The 16,484-nt window shown below is 38.0% G+C and overlaps 1 protein-coding gene and 1 pseudogene across 2 annotated transcripts in view; both read right to left on the reverse strand.

The window, feature by feature from the left end:
• SBSPON (somatomedin B and thrombospondin type 1 domain containing) overlaps nt 1-16,484 on the reverse strand; it is a 57,851-nt gene that overhangs the window by 22,139 nt on the left and 19,228 nt on the right. For both annotated transcript variants that reach the window (XM_001378353.4, XM_056824106.1), the window contains 2 exons: nt 14,758-14,952; nt 565-655 (listed from right to left, as the gene is read on the reverse strand). In XM_001378353.4, the coding sequence (XP_001378390.1) occupies nt 565-655; nt 14,758-14,952 (286 nt within the window). The remainder of the gene's footprint in view (nt 1-564; nt 656-14,757; nt 14,953-16,484) is intronic.
• On the reverse strand, nt 8,482-10,363 carry LOC103099242 (40S ribosomal protein S3a-like; annotated as a pseudogene).

A 16,484-nucleotide genomic window follows, 5' to 3' on the forward strand; every position in this document is an offset into this window, starting at 1 on the left:
ATTATTTCCCACATTTTATAGATGAAGAAACTGAGGATGTAAGAATTTAAGTGATTTGCCCGTGCTCACATAGGCAGTAAGTATGGATTTGAGAATTAACTCCCAGCATCAATTCTAGCCTTTTTCCATTACACCAAACTGTATTAATTCACAAGGTGATGTGATAATCATTACTACCCATGTGACCTTAGGCAAGTCTTCTCTCTTTGGGTCATTTTTCTCCTACATAAAATGAAGGGATTGGATTAAATGATTTAAAGTCCTCCAGCTCTAGATATGTGATCTTGCAATTTCATTTTTATGTAGAACATTTCTCCAAAGAACTAAGAATTAATACCTAATTTAATCTTTATGGCATTCATAAAACCAGGAAGAAGTAGTAGATATAGTGATGGTGGTGGTGGAGATATTAAGTTCAGAAAGAATAAATGCACTAGACAAGCAGATAAAAAAGCAAATTCAATTATCCATCTTAGATTGTGTCTATGTGCACAAACAGGCTTGGCTTTTTTATTACTGACCTGACTAGTCAACCTTCAAATATTAAATCAAAAGAGTAATTACCCAGCATCCCCTGTGTCTGCAGACCACTGTGGAGATACCACCTGTCTTTTTCTCTCCTTGTTGTATGCAGAAGTAGTGATAAAAGCAGGCACTGAAAAGGAAAGGATTGTATTAAAACATATAGTCTAAGAAATAAAGCACTCAGAGTAGGGTTCCCAGCCCTTTGGCTTTAAAACACATATTTCAAAAAGTCCTAAGTTTCCCTGGACCCATCAAAGAAAGTCCTGAGAAAGGAAGTGGAAATATTCCCATAATCATGTTTGAGAGAGACTTGCATATATACTTTATGGGAGGGAAAGAAGTGAGGTTCACATCCAGGACTTCAAGGTAGGATAGACCATTTCTGTTGTCCATGCTACTGGAGACCCTGAGGCTAGTGGATTACTTGAGTTCAGGAGTTCTGAGCTGCAGTTGAGTTAATGCAGACTTGATTTCTGAACTAAATCTAGCAGCAATATGACAAATCCCTGGATGGAGTAATGATAGAGAAAGAGGAACTGAGATGCTGAAGTACGGGCAAATGAATCCAGGTCAGAAAAAGGAGAAGGTCAATTCTTCCATGAAGATTAGCATTGGTTTGGCTATAAATGGCCTCTGCACCAGTCTGGGAAAAGTAGGGAAATCCAGTCTCAAGATATAATAAATAAAATAAAATGTGCTTTAAACAAATAAGAGGAAGAACCCAATGGCAAATAAAAAGAGAACTAAAAGGGAAGCTAGGTAGCCCATTAGTTGGAGAGCCAGACTTGGGTTCAAATCTGCCCTCAGACACTTCCTAGTTGGGTTGTGTCACTTAACCCCTATTGCCCACCCTTGCTGTTCTTTTGTCTTGGAACCAATACTTAGTATTGATTCTAAGACAGAAGAGGAGTGGGGGTGGGGAGGAAGAAAGAGAAAGAGACATACAGAAAGAGACAGAGAAACCGAGATACAGATAGGTGAAGTTAACAAACACTAATTAAGCACCTACTATATACCAGACCTTGTGCTAAGCACTGGGAATAGAAATAAACACAAAAATAGCCCATGCCTTCAAAGAGCTCACAATTTAATGAGAAAGATTGCATGTAAACAGCTAAGTACAAAAAAGATAAATGCAGGAAAAAATGAAGATAATCTCAGGGCAAAGGTTTTAGAATTAAGGGAAATCAAGACAGGCTTCTTGAAGAAGGCAGAATATTAACTAAATCTTGAAGTTAGAATTCCAAGTATGGGGGATAGTCAATGAAAATGAATGAAGTTTGGGTAACTAGGTGGCTCAGTGGTTTGAGAGCCAAGTCTAAAGACAGGAAGTCCTGGGTTCAAATTTGACCTCAGACACTTCCTAGCTATGTGACCCTGGGTGGGTCATTTAACCCCAATTGCCTAGTCTTTATTACTCTTCTTACTTAAAAAAAAAAAGGAATTGGAATCAGGAGATGTAGCGTCTTATTCCAAGAACAAGGAGACCAGTGTCACTGAAGTATGGAGTATATTAAGGAGAGTAAGATTTAAAACAACTAGAAACCTAGGTGAAGACCATGTTATAAAGGGCTTTAAAACATAAACAGAATTTTAGATTTGATCATGGGGTAATACAGAGCCACTAAAGAGGGGAGAGAGTGGAAACATGGTCAAACCTCCTTTAGAAAGACCAGTTTGACAGCCTGGGGGATGGACTACAGTGAAGAGAGGCTCGGGGCCAGCAGATGGACCAGAAGTGTATTATAATAGTCCAGGTGTTGTAAACCTTAAAATTTCTTAGACTTATAAATGTTGGAAATTTCACCATTGGGAAATTTCATACTTGGAAAATTTCTTACTGATAGTCTATTGGAATGTGAACCCCATTGGCATGGGAGGTTCCTTCTCCTCCCTACTTAAGATTACTTTAGAACAGAAACCTTTTGCTGAACAATGGAAAGGGCTTTGACCTATGCTTAAGCATAGAACAGGAAGTTCTTTGAGTCATGATTGATTTTAGAATTGATACAATAGAGATACTTGGAATGACAGAACCAGGTCTTGGAAAATACAATTTCCACCCTACTCAGTCCTAACAGGATTTAGGAAGGGCTGCAGCATAGATCAAGATTTAATTATTTGAGACTATGACCTTCAACATACATGTGCAAAGCCACAGACCTCTGGGCAGTCCTGGGTTAAGGTAGAGCCACCATTGGCACAGGGAAGACATGGACAGTGATTGGTAGATGTGAGAACTGAGGGGAGGGAACTTGGATGGTCTCCTTAAAGATAGCGGGGTCTGAGGACTAGAGGTGGTTGGTTGGAGAGGTTTTTGCTCTGAGAGGTGGTGCTCTGAGAAGGTTGCTCTGAAGGAAGCTGGAGGTGGAGGCCCCTGAGACTGTTTCTCCATTTTGGTCACGTGAGTAATAGGGACTGATCTCTTTTCTTTGCCTCAGCTATCTAAGGGCTTGGGCCTTTTGGCCCAGCCTAAACAGAAGGGGTATTTAAGCCCTATTCCCTTCTCTCCCCTTTCCCCCCCCCCCCCTCTCTCTAATACCTTTCTTCCTCCTGTTTGTAATTAAACTCCATAAAAGGTTGACTGCTGACTTGAGTTTTCATTTAGGAATTACATAGCTGAATTCCTTGGCGACCTTAAATTAATATATATCAGTCTTTTAAAGTGATTTCCTTGTCACAGTGTTTGGAATGCGAGCCGGTTCCAAGGTCATGACAGTGGCAGAATAAAGAAGAGGGGATAAAGAAGAGATGTTACAAAGGGACAATCAAGATTTGATAAATGATTGGTTATGGAGAGTGAGAGAATGAGAAGTCAGGGATGACACCTAGGTTGAGAACCTTTTTCTTTCTCCCATTTAAATTTTCCTTCCTTTCTTTTCTCTCCATCCTTTTACTCTATATCTTCCCAAGGGTGATCCTATTCTCTACTGTCTTCCCCAGCAGAGTGCCCCCCCTCTATCATTCCTATTCTCTCACTTACATATAAACATATTATATATATATACATATATATATATACATATATATATACATATGTGTATGTATTCACATAATATACATATATATAGTTAATAATTAAATTTTAAAACATGGTTATTCAAATAACTAGAAATGGGGAAGTAATTAGGAATGCAGATTTCTTTATGTGTACTTGGTATTGTAGACCAAATCCAAAAAGAAAGAGGAAAGAATCTCTGAACTTTTCAATACATAATATCCATTGAATTCATTTTGATTTTTTTAAAAGGTACAATGGCTTCTAATGAGTGTATGTTATATTCAAACAAAAGTTTAAAGGAATCTTTCTTAATCCACAGCTTAGAAGCAAGTGAGAATTTTCACTTAGATTAAATAAAGTCCAGGAGGACATGGTTGTTGTCCACAGGAAGGGGGCAGGCTATCCAAATTCAAGACCCATCTCCCACTCTGCTATAAGGTGAAAGGAAATAAAAGGACAGTAAATCCACTTCTAGAGAAGAGAGGTCACGGGAGTTGAGGTTACAAAATTCCCATCTAATCTGTAATGGAAAGAAAATAAAGATTTGACTCTACCCAGTCACTTGTGTGATATGGGCAAGACATTTCACCTCTATAGATCTAAGTTTCTACTTCCATAAAATAAAGGGGTGAGACTGGAAAATTCTAAGATTTTTTCAGCTCTGAAGCCCACATTCCTTTTATTTACTATCATAATTGTAGAATATGGAAATTGAGTAATTGGATCTTGCCAGCATAGTCCTCTCAAAATTTGATTGTGCCCTTTACCCCAAGTTCATGGTCAAAATAACCAAATTAAAAACCACAAATGTTTCCCCAAAATAGTTTAATAAATGTCTCAGTTGCTGTGATTTTATGGGAAGATCAGGCTTCCTAGGTATGGACAATACCATAGATTATAATCATTGCAGCTTTTTTTTTTTACTTTAAAGCAATAAATAAGGGTTTTATGTGGGATTTTTTTTTAAAGCCTGTTCTCCTTCAGTACTATTCCATATTTCTTTGTTCTAGTTAGAATTCATAGGTAACATTTAATTATTAACTGAACAATTTATGCTTTGAGGGACCTGCAACAATCTATTACTATGTTTGGTTTTGTAAAAGTCTACAATTGTAAAAATAATATATGGTATATAGTTTACTTAAAAAATTAAAGTGAATTAAATTCATTTTGAAAAGTGTTTAATGCCCTTTGAGCTAATGGAGAGATCTTGGATCTTCACAAAAGCTGATTATGTATCACTGATCTATAAAAATAATGTGGAAACAGAAAGTAAATGGAAATAGAAAAGTTAATATCCACCTGGTAACTGAAGTTTAAAAAGCACATTGCAGAGTAGGAAAAAAAATATATTAAGAACAATAAATAATTTAAAGAAATGGGAAACATATTAATATGGATATTATGGCTCATGTTTTTTATAGAAATCTATTCATATTCATATATCAGAAATAATGGTCATTTAAGCCAATTCAACTAAAATTTTAAATAAAGGTTTTGAGGTCTAGCACTTCAGTGATAATGGCTCTCAAATCAGATTCTTCTTTAACCTGAGGCTCTTAGTTATTCAAAACCACCATTGCTATTGCAGTATAAATGATTAACAGAGATGTCTTTAAAAAACAGAAACTTAATGTGATTAGGAATGTGACAATCAGAACAGGAAGTAGAGAAGAGCGGAAGTAGAGAAGGAGGCTGTTTGTGGTGAGGGGTGGGACTGGGGCTCCTATTCTACCCCACTTGAACTTATCCAGGGCTGTGAAGAGATGGCTTATGGTGAAAATATGATCCAGGGAAAAAGAAGTAAAGGAATAATTCTTCAAGGAGATAGTCCCTTATTTGAACGCAACTTGAGGAAATTTGAGGGGCAGGTAGGGTAGCCCAGTAGATAAAGTGCTGAGCCTAGAGTCAGAAAGACTCATCTTCCTAATTCAAACTTGGCCTCAGACACCAGCTGTGTGACCAGGGGCAAGTCACTTAACATTGTTTGCCTCAATTTCTTCATCTGTAAAGTGAGCTGGAGAAGGAAATGGCAAGGTACTTTGCCTAAAAAATCCCAAATGGGGTTAAGAAGGGTCAGAACATGACTGAAAACAACAACAATGAACTAATGAAATCAACATTAGATTGGGTTCTAGAACTGGTTCTGCCAATAACTGATAAAGTCAAACAAATTGGTTCATCTTTAAGGGATTCAGTAACTTCATCTGCAAAGTAAAGGGTTAGATTAGATAATGTCTAAAATCCTATACAACTCTAAAGCCAATGAATCTCTGAAATTTCATGACACAATGGGAGGGGGGATAGGACATAAAATCAGAAAATCTGGGTTCCAAATTCTCTTCCCTCACATTCTAGCTATGTGACTTTTCTTATTAAAAAATGGAGAGTTTAGATGATTAAGTGATGTCTAAGGCCCCATTTAGTGTAGTTATAGAGAGATAAAAGATAAGGGAAAATGCAAAATTGTTGTTAACTAATCCAACTATTCTGGAGGGCAATTTGGAATTATGCCCAAAGGGCTTTAAAAGAAAGCATATCTTTTTATCCAGTAATACCACTGCTAGGTTTGTGTCTCAAAGAGATTTTTTAAAATGGGAAAGAACTTGTTTGCACAAAAATATTTATAGCTGCTCTTTATGTGGTGGCAAAGAATTGGAAACTAAAGGGATGTCAATTGGGGAATGGCTGAATAAATTGTGGTATATGATGATGGTGACATACTATTGTGTTATAAGGCATGATGACCAGGATGATTTCAGAAAGAGCTGGAAAGACCTACATGAACTGATGTAGAATGAAATAAGCACCAGGAGAGCCTTATACATTATACACAATAAATACAATATTGTGGAATGATCAAATATGATAGACTTTGCTACTAATAGCAAAACAATGATCTAGGACAATTCTGAGGGACTTATGAAAAAGAATGCTATCTACCTCTGGAGAAAGAACAGTTGGAGTATAACTACAGATGAAAACAGAATTTTTCACTTGTTTACTAGGGTATATGTTTTAGGGTTTTGATTTTATAACATTATTCACTTGCAAAAATGAATAATATGGAAATATGTTTTGTGTGTGAATATAGGTATAACTCAGAAAAAAAAGAAATGGGTGTACTTTTTGGTGTATATAACAGCACTCTGTAGATTACAGAAAGGTCAAGAAATCAAACAAAGAATCTTAAAAGATCACAATTCTAAAGAGGGTAAGAACTAATAACCTAAACCCACCTATATTTTTAGCAATCTAGGTATTTACATGCTGTCTCACCCATTAGGATAGAAGTTCTTTGAGGGCAGGACCCATTTTTTAACTTTCTTTGTACCTCCAGCAATTAGTACACTGCTTGAACATAGTATGCACTTTCTAAAAGATTTTGACTGGCCAACCTGGGGATCAACAATATTTCAGAAGTTGATTACCAAGTTGATATCTTCTGCTCCTGCTCAGTGAGAAGTGAAAGGATGTCCTTGTAGCTCTTTGTCTACAGACTTCAGGACACTTCCCTTCCTTCCCTAATGAGTTCAGTACTTGGTTTACAATCTTTCTTTTCCAACTCCTGACTTCATATATTAGAAGACTTCAACATATATATTGATGATATTCCCTTAAACATTGTACCTCTCAGTTTCTCAATCTCTCAATTTCTTCATTTCTCATGATTCCTCTATCCCATATCATACATGAAATAGTCACAACTTTCTTTTGGCCACCCACAAATGCACCTCCTCCAATTTCATGAACTCCAGAATTCCCTTGTCTGCTCACAGTTTACTGGTTTTTCACTTCTCTTTCCCTTCAAATAACAAAGCTTATTCTTCATGCACACCATGACCACCCAAAACCCTCAATATCCCTCCCCAGTTTTCCCTCAGGCCATCACCCTGGACTAGCCAAACTCTCCTCCTTTCCCTCATCTTTACCTCTTACTAAATTCAACTAAGTAAACAGAGTTTTAAAAAATTCAACTCTTCATTGTCCTCTTGAGGCCCTTGCCCCCACATCCTATTGCTTACCATGTTCCTGCCATGCTCGGTTCTTGGTTCACCTCTGATCCTATATATGTGCTTCTAAATGAAGGGGAAGAAAACTAAAGCAACCATTCTTGGGGAGTCCACTATAAACTTATGTTATATGGCCTCAAATGGGCTCTCAATATTGCTAGGCAATCCTTCACCTCTTGAATTAACTCACTATCCCACTCATCACAGTAGCTCTTCTAAATCTTTTTATCACTTCCAATCCTTCCATTGATCACCCCTCTATCCACTAAGCTGAGAATATCAACTCCTATTTTGCTGGGGGGGGAGGGGGGGGAAATGAGACCTTTCATTGAGAGCTTTCTCTTCTTTTCTCTCCTCCTCATATCATTTTGGCATCTGCCTTCTACCACTATCTCACGTTAATAGGTGGCTCTTTTCCTTGCCAAGTGTAAATCTTGAAATCTCTCAGACTTGTGAATGTTAAAAATTTCCCCATCGGGGAATTCTTAATAGGAACAAATTCCCTACTGAGAAAACATTCCCCATTTTGATGTGAAAACTCCTTGCTATGGGAGGATTTCTACCCCATCCCTACTTAAGAATGCTTTAGGGCAGAAAACTCCTTGCTAAACAAAGAAAGTACTTGGATCCATGCTTATGGTGGGGCAAGGAGTTCTTTGAGCCAGGCCTGTTTTTAGAATTGATACAATGAGATGCTAGGTACCTAAAAGTTTTCTCTTGATGAGATTAGCTGACTCAGCTGTGTTTTCTCTCGTTCAGAGTTACTGAGGAGATTGGTCGTCTTAGCAGGAATTCAGATGGGCAGTCCTTTGGAAAGCGTCTACAGTGATTGGTAGATGTAGGGACTTAGGGGAGGTGACATGGGAGAAAAACCCCTATTTAAGAAAAATCAGAATCTCTTGAGGGAGATCCTTTTGGAGGATCTCTGACGAGGATCGCTTGGGAAGAATCTCTTGAGAGAGGCTCTGGAGAAGAGAAGCTCTTGGAGGACAATCTCTAAGGAGGTCTCGCTGGAGCTCCTCTGAGGGGACTCTGTCCCTCTGGAGGCTCTGGAGAGAGGCTTTTGGAACAGTCTCTGGCTGGAAGGCTCTCTGGTGAAGTCAGCTGAGATGGAGCTGGCCTGGTGTCACTAGAATCCTTGTTTAGGCAGACCTTGTAGTGAGTGTTAAAAGACTGACTGACTGATTCTCTCTCTTAAGACTCAGGTCTAGGACATATTGGCTTGAGGCCCTTCATAATTATTCCTTTCCTAGTCTTTCTCTAATTCCTCATTATATTATTAATTAAAAATCTCTATAAAATCCAGTTGACTTGGGTATTTGAATAATTGGGAATATTTCCCTGGCGACCACCTTATATTTGATTTAAAAACCAAGACACTGTAGTGAAACATATTTTCTGTGGTCAAATTTACTCACCCTCTCTTATATCTATCACAATTTATATCTTCCACTATTTTAATCACTACAGTTTAAGACCTCAACCAATTTAAATCTCACACAAGACAAGTTCTCTACCTTCATAAGTGATCTCATTCCATCCTATCTCTTCTAACGAGCTCTGCCCTTAATCATTCCCACTCTTTCAATTATCTTTCACTTATCTTTAGTCTGCTAGCTGTTTCCTTACTGTCTACAAACATGTCTCATCCATCCTAAACAAAAAACAAAAAAAACCCATCATTTCATTCTTCTATACCAGCTATTATATCATGTCTCTCATGCTTTTGTAGCCAAACTCCTTGAGAAAACAAATAAGAGTCACCTTCACTTCCTCTCCTCTTGTTCTCTTAACTCTACAATCTGGCTATCTCATTCATCTGAAACTGCTCTTTTTTTTTTCTTACAATGATAAATTTTTAATTTTCAACCTTTTAAAGCTCTCATTTTAGACAGATTCTTGAACTGGTAGTTCATATCCATAAGCCCTTTTTCTTTTGTGCCTACTTTATTTGCTGAAGGTTTTCCAGAGTCACTATCTTCACCATGCAGTTCCATTAGCATTTCCAAGTCAAATTTGGGTTTCTTGAATATCTTGACTTTTTGAACAAATATATCATTGAGGGTAAATGGACTAGAAAGCCTTTTCTATGTCTTTTCCACTGATGCCTGGAATTGGTTTATTGGCAACTTCTTTCAAGTCATTTGTCTGCATCTCCCGGGTCATGATTTCCATAATTTTCTTACTAATTTGACAGACCTGTTGGTGCTGGGCATAAGTAGTCTCACAGATATGGTTGTACTTTTTTGGTAAAAGCAACACCAAAAAGGTGGAACAAGTAGCCAATAGTAGTTTTAACATCAACATGGGCTTCAATCATGGTCTCCCCCTCTGTGACCATGGAGCACATCTAGTCCCAGATAAGATTCATCCCATGGAAAGTAGTCAAACAATTTTTACCTTAAACATCTTCAGTAATTAACTTGAATTTACAAGAAGCAACCTCATCATTCTGCAGATCAGTAAGGCTCACTTCAAAAACTCGACCCTTTTGAGACCATCTGAGGCAATTTTGATTCCTTGAATTCCTGTGACCAGTATCTTGCTGATATTATTTATATTGAACACAGCAAGCTTTCTTCAAAAATGGATCTTTCTTCCTGGCTCCTTGTTTTCTTCCTTTAGTGAGGCGCTTATTTTTTTCCACTGCCATGATCTTGCTCTGAAAGCCAAAAAATGAAACTGCTCTTTCTAAAGTTACTAACAATCTCTTATTCACTGAATCTAAAATTCTTTTCTCAGTCCTTGTCTTTCTTGACCTTTCACTGCATTAAGATTGTTGATATTTCTTGATACTTTCTTCTCTCTAGGTTTTCAGGATACTATTCTCTCCTGGTTTTCCTCCTTTTTCCTGACTACTCCTCAGTCTCCTTTGCTATCTCATCATACACTTCAAACTCCTGACACCTAGGTGTTTCCTAAGACTCTGTCCCAGGTCCTCTTCTCTTTTCCCTCCATATTTCACTTGATTATTTCAGAAGCTCCCATAGGTTCAATTATCATCTCTTAATAGATGATTCTCAAATCTACTTATCCGGCCCTAACCATTTAGCCTACCTCTAATCCCATATTTCCAAAGACTTACTAGATACTTTAAACTGTGTGCCCTGTAGACATCTTAAACTCGGTTGATATGGCAAAAATTGAATTAACTGATCTTTACCCAAACACTCCCCACTGACAAACTTCTCATAACTATGAGAAAACCACTATCCTCCAAGTTCCTCAAGTTCTCTCACTCTTTCTCACTCTCCATATCTAATCTGTTGTCAAGTACTGCCGATTTCACTTTTGCAACATCTTTCAATTGTGTCCTCTTCTCTTCTCTGATCTGTTAACACGTTAGCACAGGACTTCATTTCATCATGCCTGGACTATTGCAATAGCCTGCTTCCTGGCATGTCTTCAACAAGTCTCTCCCCACTCCATTCCCATTCTTTATTCAGCTGTAAAAGTGGTTTCCCTAAAGTGAAGGTCTGACCATGTCACTTTCCTCCTTATCACCTCCAGGTTAAAATATAAAATCCTCTGTTTGGCATTCAAAGCTCTTCATAACCTACCCCCCCCAGCCTAATCTTTTCAGGCTTCTTATATCTCACCCCCAATCATGTACTCTTTGATCCAGGTTCAATGCCCTCCTTGCTGTTCCTTAAGCAAGACACTTCATCTCTTAGCTCAAGGCATTTTCACTGGCTGTCCCCCAAGCCTGGAATGTTCTTCCTCCTTATCTCTGCCTCCAGGCTTCCTTCAAGTCCCAGCTAAAATTCCACCTTCTAGAGGAAGCCTTTTTTCTTCCCTCTTAATTTTAGGGTCTTCCCTCTGTTGGTTAGTTTCTACTTATCCTGTAGATTGCATGTCTGTGAGCTCTTTGTGGGCAGGAATTGTCTTTTGTCACTTTTTGGATCAACAGTCCTTAGTAGAATGCCTTAGCAGAATAGTAGGTGCTTAATAAGTGCTTACCTAACTGAATGATGCAAGCCTCTGCTGACTACGGGCACTCTTATCTACTAGGTAGTAAAGGATTGTGAAAGTAAGAGAATATGAGAGTTGTTTGGTCAGATCCCTTCCTGATAAGATAGATCTCTATACATGCAACCAATTAGAGATTAATTTGGATGAATAAATCCCTCTTTTAAAATATAAATACCTCCTTAGAGAATTAATTCTCTCCTTAGCATGAAGAACTTCAATTCAATAACCAGACTGCTTCTTTCCTCTCTTAGGGAAAGAAATGGGGGAGGGACACTATCAGGCTGGGCACCATCCCATGGCACTTTGGGGAGCCAGAAGGCAATGAGAGGTAACATCAATCTGGGGGCCACAAGTAAAGAATGCTGAGAGGTAAGAGGGAAATGTAGAGGCAAAAAATGTGGGGGGAAGGACGGAGATTAGGAACAAATTTCATCTATCTAGCCAGCTGATGCACTTTTTTCCTCACTAAAAACATTTTTTGCTGCCTTTGGCATGCACTTCACAGCATGCCCTGAAACTTGACCTAGACATGTGAGCACTGAAAGTGTTCTTTAAAGGTGGAGGAGTGGGATAAAAAGACCGTTTCATCTGCAGTCTGAAGACTTGGGTTCATTTCCCAGCAAGATCACTTACAAGCTGCACTATCTTGGGCAATTGATCAATAAATATTTATTATCTATTATGTTCTGGACACTGTGTTAAGTGCTGGGGATACTAAAAGAGGCAAAAGACAATCCCAGGCCTTAAGGAGCTCATAATCTAAAGGGAGAGAAAACATGTGAGCAAATATGGATAAAGCAAGCTATATATGGATATATAGGAAATAATCAACAGAGGAAAGGCACTAGAATTAAAAGGGGTTAGGGAAGGCTTCCTCTAGAAGATGAAATTTTATCTGGGCCTTGAAGGAAGGCAGGGAAGCATAGCATTCTAGATATGTGGTGTGTGAATTAAATCTCTAAGGGACCGCAATCCCAGGAAGACTCAACAAATAGATACCACTGAGTCATGTGTTTTAATTCGCCAACATGGAAGCACAATTCTTGACCAGTGGAAGTCAATATAGGTGACCTGTTGTCTGCTAAGGTGGGGACTGAAGTAAAACAAAATAAGGTTTAAAAGGCCAGGGGGACAAGGGTGGGGCTCTCTCTGCCATTTTTTCTTAAGAACCAACTTGCACCCCTCACCTCCAGCAGTCCTGTTTTTATCTAATCTTATAATCTTTCCCAAAGGCTGGGCCCAGATCCCTTATCTCTTGGAAAAAGCCTCTGGCTCATAGCCTCAGTGGCCTGAACTGGTGGATACTGAGGGGACTTGGAGTCAAAGAATGCAGCTAAGAGAACTCCTGGTTGGAGAACTTCTAGGTAGACTGCTTGTTATTTCTCTATCTCTCTTACAAATAAATAATTATGAATTTAATGAAAGGCTCCAAGGCTAATTTTAATTATAATGCAGAACAGCTAGGAAGAATGCTCAGAACCAAGAAATGGATGGCATTGTTCATGGAATAGCCAGGAGACCAGTGTCACTGGTTCAAATATCCTACATAAAAGGGAGTGAGGTAGACTGGAGAGGTAGGAGTGGAGTTAGGCTATAAAGGACCTTGAATGCCAAAAAAGAACATTTTGTATTTGATCCTAGAGGTAATAGGGAGCCCCTAGAGTTGACATGATTGGATCTGAACTTTAGGCAAAAGTGGCTGAATGGAAAATGGAAAGAGAATGGGAAGATCTGAGCCAAGTTGACCCATCAGCAGGTTACTGCAATAATCCAGGTGTGACATGAGGAGGGTCTGAACTGATGAACTAAGTAATGGCAGTGCCAGAGAAGAAAAGAGATTATATTTGAGAGATGTAAAAGTGAAATCAACAGGCTTTGACAACAGCTTCCATATGGGAGGGGTGATAAGAGATAATGAAGACTGTAGGATGACACTAAGGGGCTGCGAGGAGGGTGTTGCCCTTGATAGTATTAAGGAAGGTGGGAGGAAGGCTTAGAGGAAAAGATAATGAATTTCATTTTGAAGGCATTACTTCTTTGGGCATGGGGTTTCTTCACTGTAAAATGAAGGGGTTAAATTAAATCATCTCTGTACTGGCACTAATCTAGAATTCCTCTGTTTCTCCTATGCTCAGTAGTAAAGACAGCCATAATAGTAACAGTCTATTATGGCCAGGGATTGTACTATGGGTTCTTATTAAAGGATTTTTACAAGCAAAACCTTTCATTGTACAGTCTATTCTAGCCACCAAAGGTTAGGTGGGATTAGCTCTTTTCTTTTATTGAGAAAATGAAAAATATGTTTTAAAGGAATAAGTTGACGGTTCCAAAATCTAATTTATCCCTGACTCATTTAAAAAGAGACACTGTGGGCAACAACACACTAGTGAAAAATTTAAAAACACACACACACACACACACACACACACACTCTAGTTGTGACCTCTCAATTTCGAATTACCTCCTATTGGTGAGTAAATATGTTTCTGGAAGCCAAGAATATAAACTACTTAATTATGAACTTGGTGTTACTACTCATAATTAAAATGGAGATCTATTATTTAGGGTATTTTTATATCATTTAAGGGAAAATTTCTCTTATGCCTTATACTCAAAATTGAGAAAATGCTCTTATGAAAATTTATCACAGTGCCTGAAATATATTAGGCACTTTATAAATATTTATTATGTGCTATCTGAATGTTAGCTATTACTTTTATTGCATGGTGAGATGCAGAGTCAGCTTGTTTCCAATATGAAAAACTACCACATTTTGTGTAAAACACTTTGTCATCAGCATTAGTCTAAAACACTATAGCTTATGATAACAGCACAAGCCATTTGGGGGCATCATTGTATCACTGTTCTTCTTATGACATATTTTCCATGTTACTGTGTATAAATGGGTCAGAGGGCTTGAAGAAACATGTCTGATAGACTACGTGAGAAAAGTTGGTTGGAAGAAAGGCATTTGTGATTGGTCAATCATTCATTCAGTATAGGGGTTGTTCATGGACCATGTGAAGTCTCTTCTCGGAATCACGTTTTAGAATGCTTCCCATATGTAGACCTCAACATCCCATTTCTCTCTTTCTCCTCCCCACTTCCCACTCTGGGCCCAGTAGAGGGGTTTTTTCTAAGTTGGGTTTTTCTTTTTTTCTAAGAGTAATAAATAAATAACAGTTTTGTAGCAAATGGTAAAGAGTACTATTCCCGGAAGTTAATAACAATGACAAACAGGAATACCATACGAATGTCCGCAATCCTGTCCATGGGAAGTTGTGTATTCCAGACAGCCAGCTTTCTCTTCAAGGTGGGGGCAAGGCTCCCCACCATTCTGAGGTTCCTGCTGCACATAACGTCTCCGCACACGTGTTGCTGGTTTGCATTGGTCTGTACAACTGCTCCAGGAACTCCATTCTCCCACAATGCATGGGCGAGCTAGAAAATAACAAAATATATCATTTACAGTGGCAAATTTCTCTACTGGATCATGCTGACACCCCTATTACCCCCTCTAATCAGAAGATTTAAATACCAATACCACCTAAATTTGTCTTTGACTGGCATCCAAGTTGAAAAGATAGCATACAAATTCTCATATTGTTTCAGTTTAAATTTCCCCTACAACTACTCCCAGGAACTATACTTGTCTAATCTTGCAGCCTATATCAGACATCAGAATATCACAAGGTACATCAAATAGACCTGGTAAACTTGCTCTTTCCATTACTGATAGATGGTGAACCTATAGGGATCCTTTTCTCAAAACCCCAAAGTGGATTTGGGGTTCCTTTTTAAAATTAAAATGTAATTTAATTTTTTACTAATAAAATTTATTTCCAAATATCTTAGCCCCTCTCTCCCCTCCATACCATAGAAGGCATTATCCAACAAAGAGATATGTATATATAGATTATGTCTTTCATGTTTTCTCTTCTCAGTTCATTCTCTGGAGGTGAACATTCACGGGTTATTCTTCAAATGTTAAATCTAGAGCTGTGTACAATATTTGCCTGGTTCTACTCATTTCACTCCTCATTATCTCCTGTAGTTCTTTCCAAGTTTTAAAAAATTAATCTGCTAATCATTTCTTACATTGTAAGAATATTCCATCACAATGATATACCACGATTTGTTTATCCATTCCCCAATTGATGGGCATTCCCTCAGTTTCCAGTTCTTTGCTATCACAAAGAGAACTGCTATAAATATTTTGGAATATAGATGCTTTTCCTTTTTCCCTGATCTCCTTCAGAAACCTGAGTCTAAGGACATACACAATTTTTATAGCTCTCTGGAGCTATGTTGTACGTAATTCCAAATTCTCTCCAAAATGGTTGGACCAGTTTAAAGTTCTACCAACAATATATTAGGGCCCCTACTTTTCCAATCCCCTCCTACATTTGTAATTTAAGCCAGGGTCTTTTTTTTTTTTTAAAAACAAATTCTGTCTTAGAAAAGGTCTAACCTTGAACCAAGAAGATCCGAGAAGACTTACCCTAGTATAGGGCCATTGAGGACTGATAGAAATATGAAAAACTAGAACAGAAAGGACCTTAGAGATCATGTAATATAATTCCCTCATTTACAGTTAAGTAAACTGAGATTCAATAAGGTTTAAATATCATGTAGTTATTGGAATCATCAGAGTATGATCTTCCTAATCCAGAATTTTCTTCATATACTATCTTATAAAGTATTAAGACAAATATAAATGAAGTGAGCAGAACCAGGAGAATGTTCTACACAGAAACAATAATAATATATGATGATCAACTAGGAATATTTAACATTGCCAATATGGCAAGGGGTAGGGACAAGCTCCAAGGGACTCCTGACTAAAAAGGATATCCACTGACATAGAAGAAACAGATGGAGTTTGAATGTAGATGGAAACATACCAGTTCTTTCTTTACTTTATTTCCTCCATGAATTTTTCTCTAGTGTAAGCAATACGTGTCTTATTTCAT

This window comes from Monodelphis domestica, chromosome 3 (genome assembly GCF_027887165.1).
Source record: "Monodelphis domestica isolate mMonDom1 chromosome 3, mMonDom1.pri, whole genome shotgun sequence".
NCBI lineage: Eukaryota > Metazoa > Chordata > Mammalia > Didelphimorphia > Didelphidae > Monodelphis > Monodelphis domestica.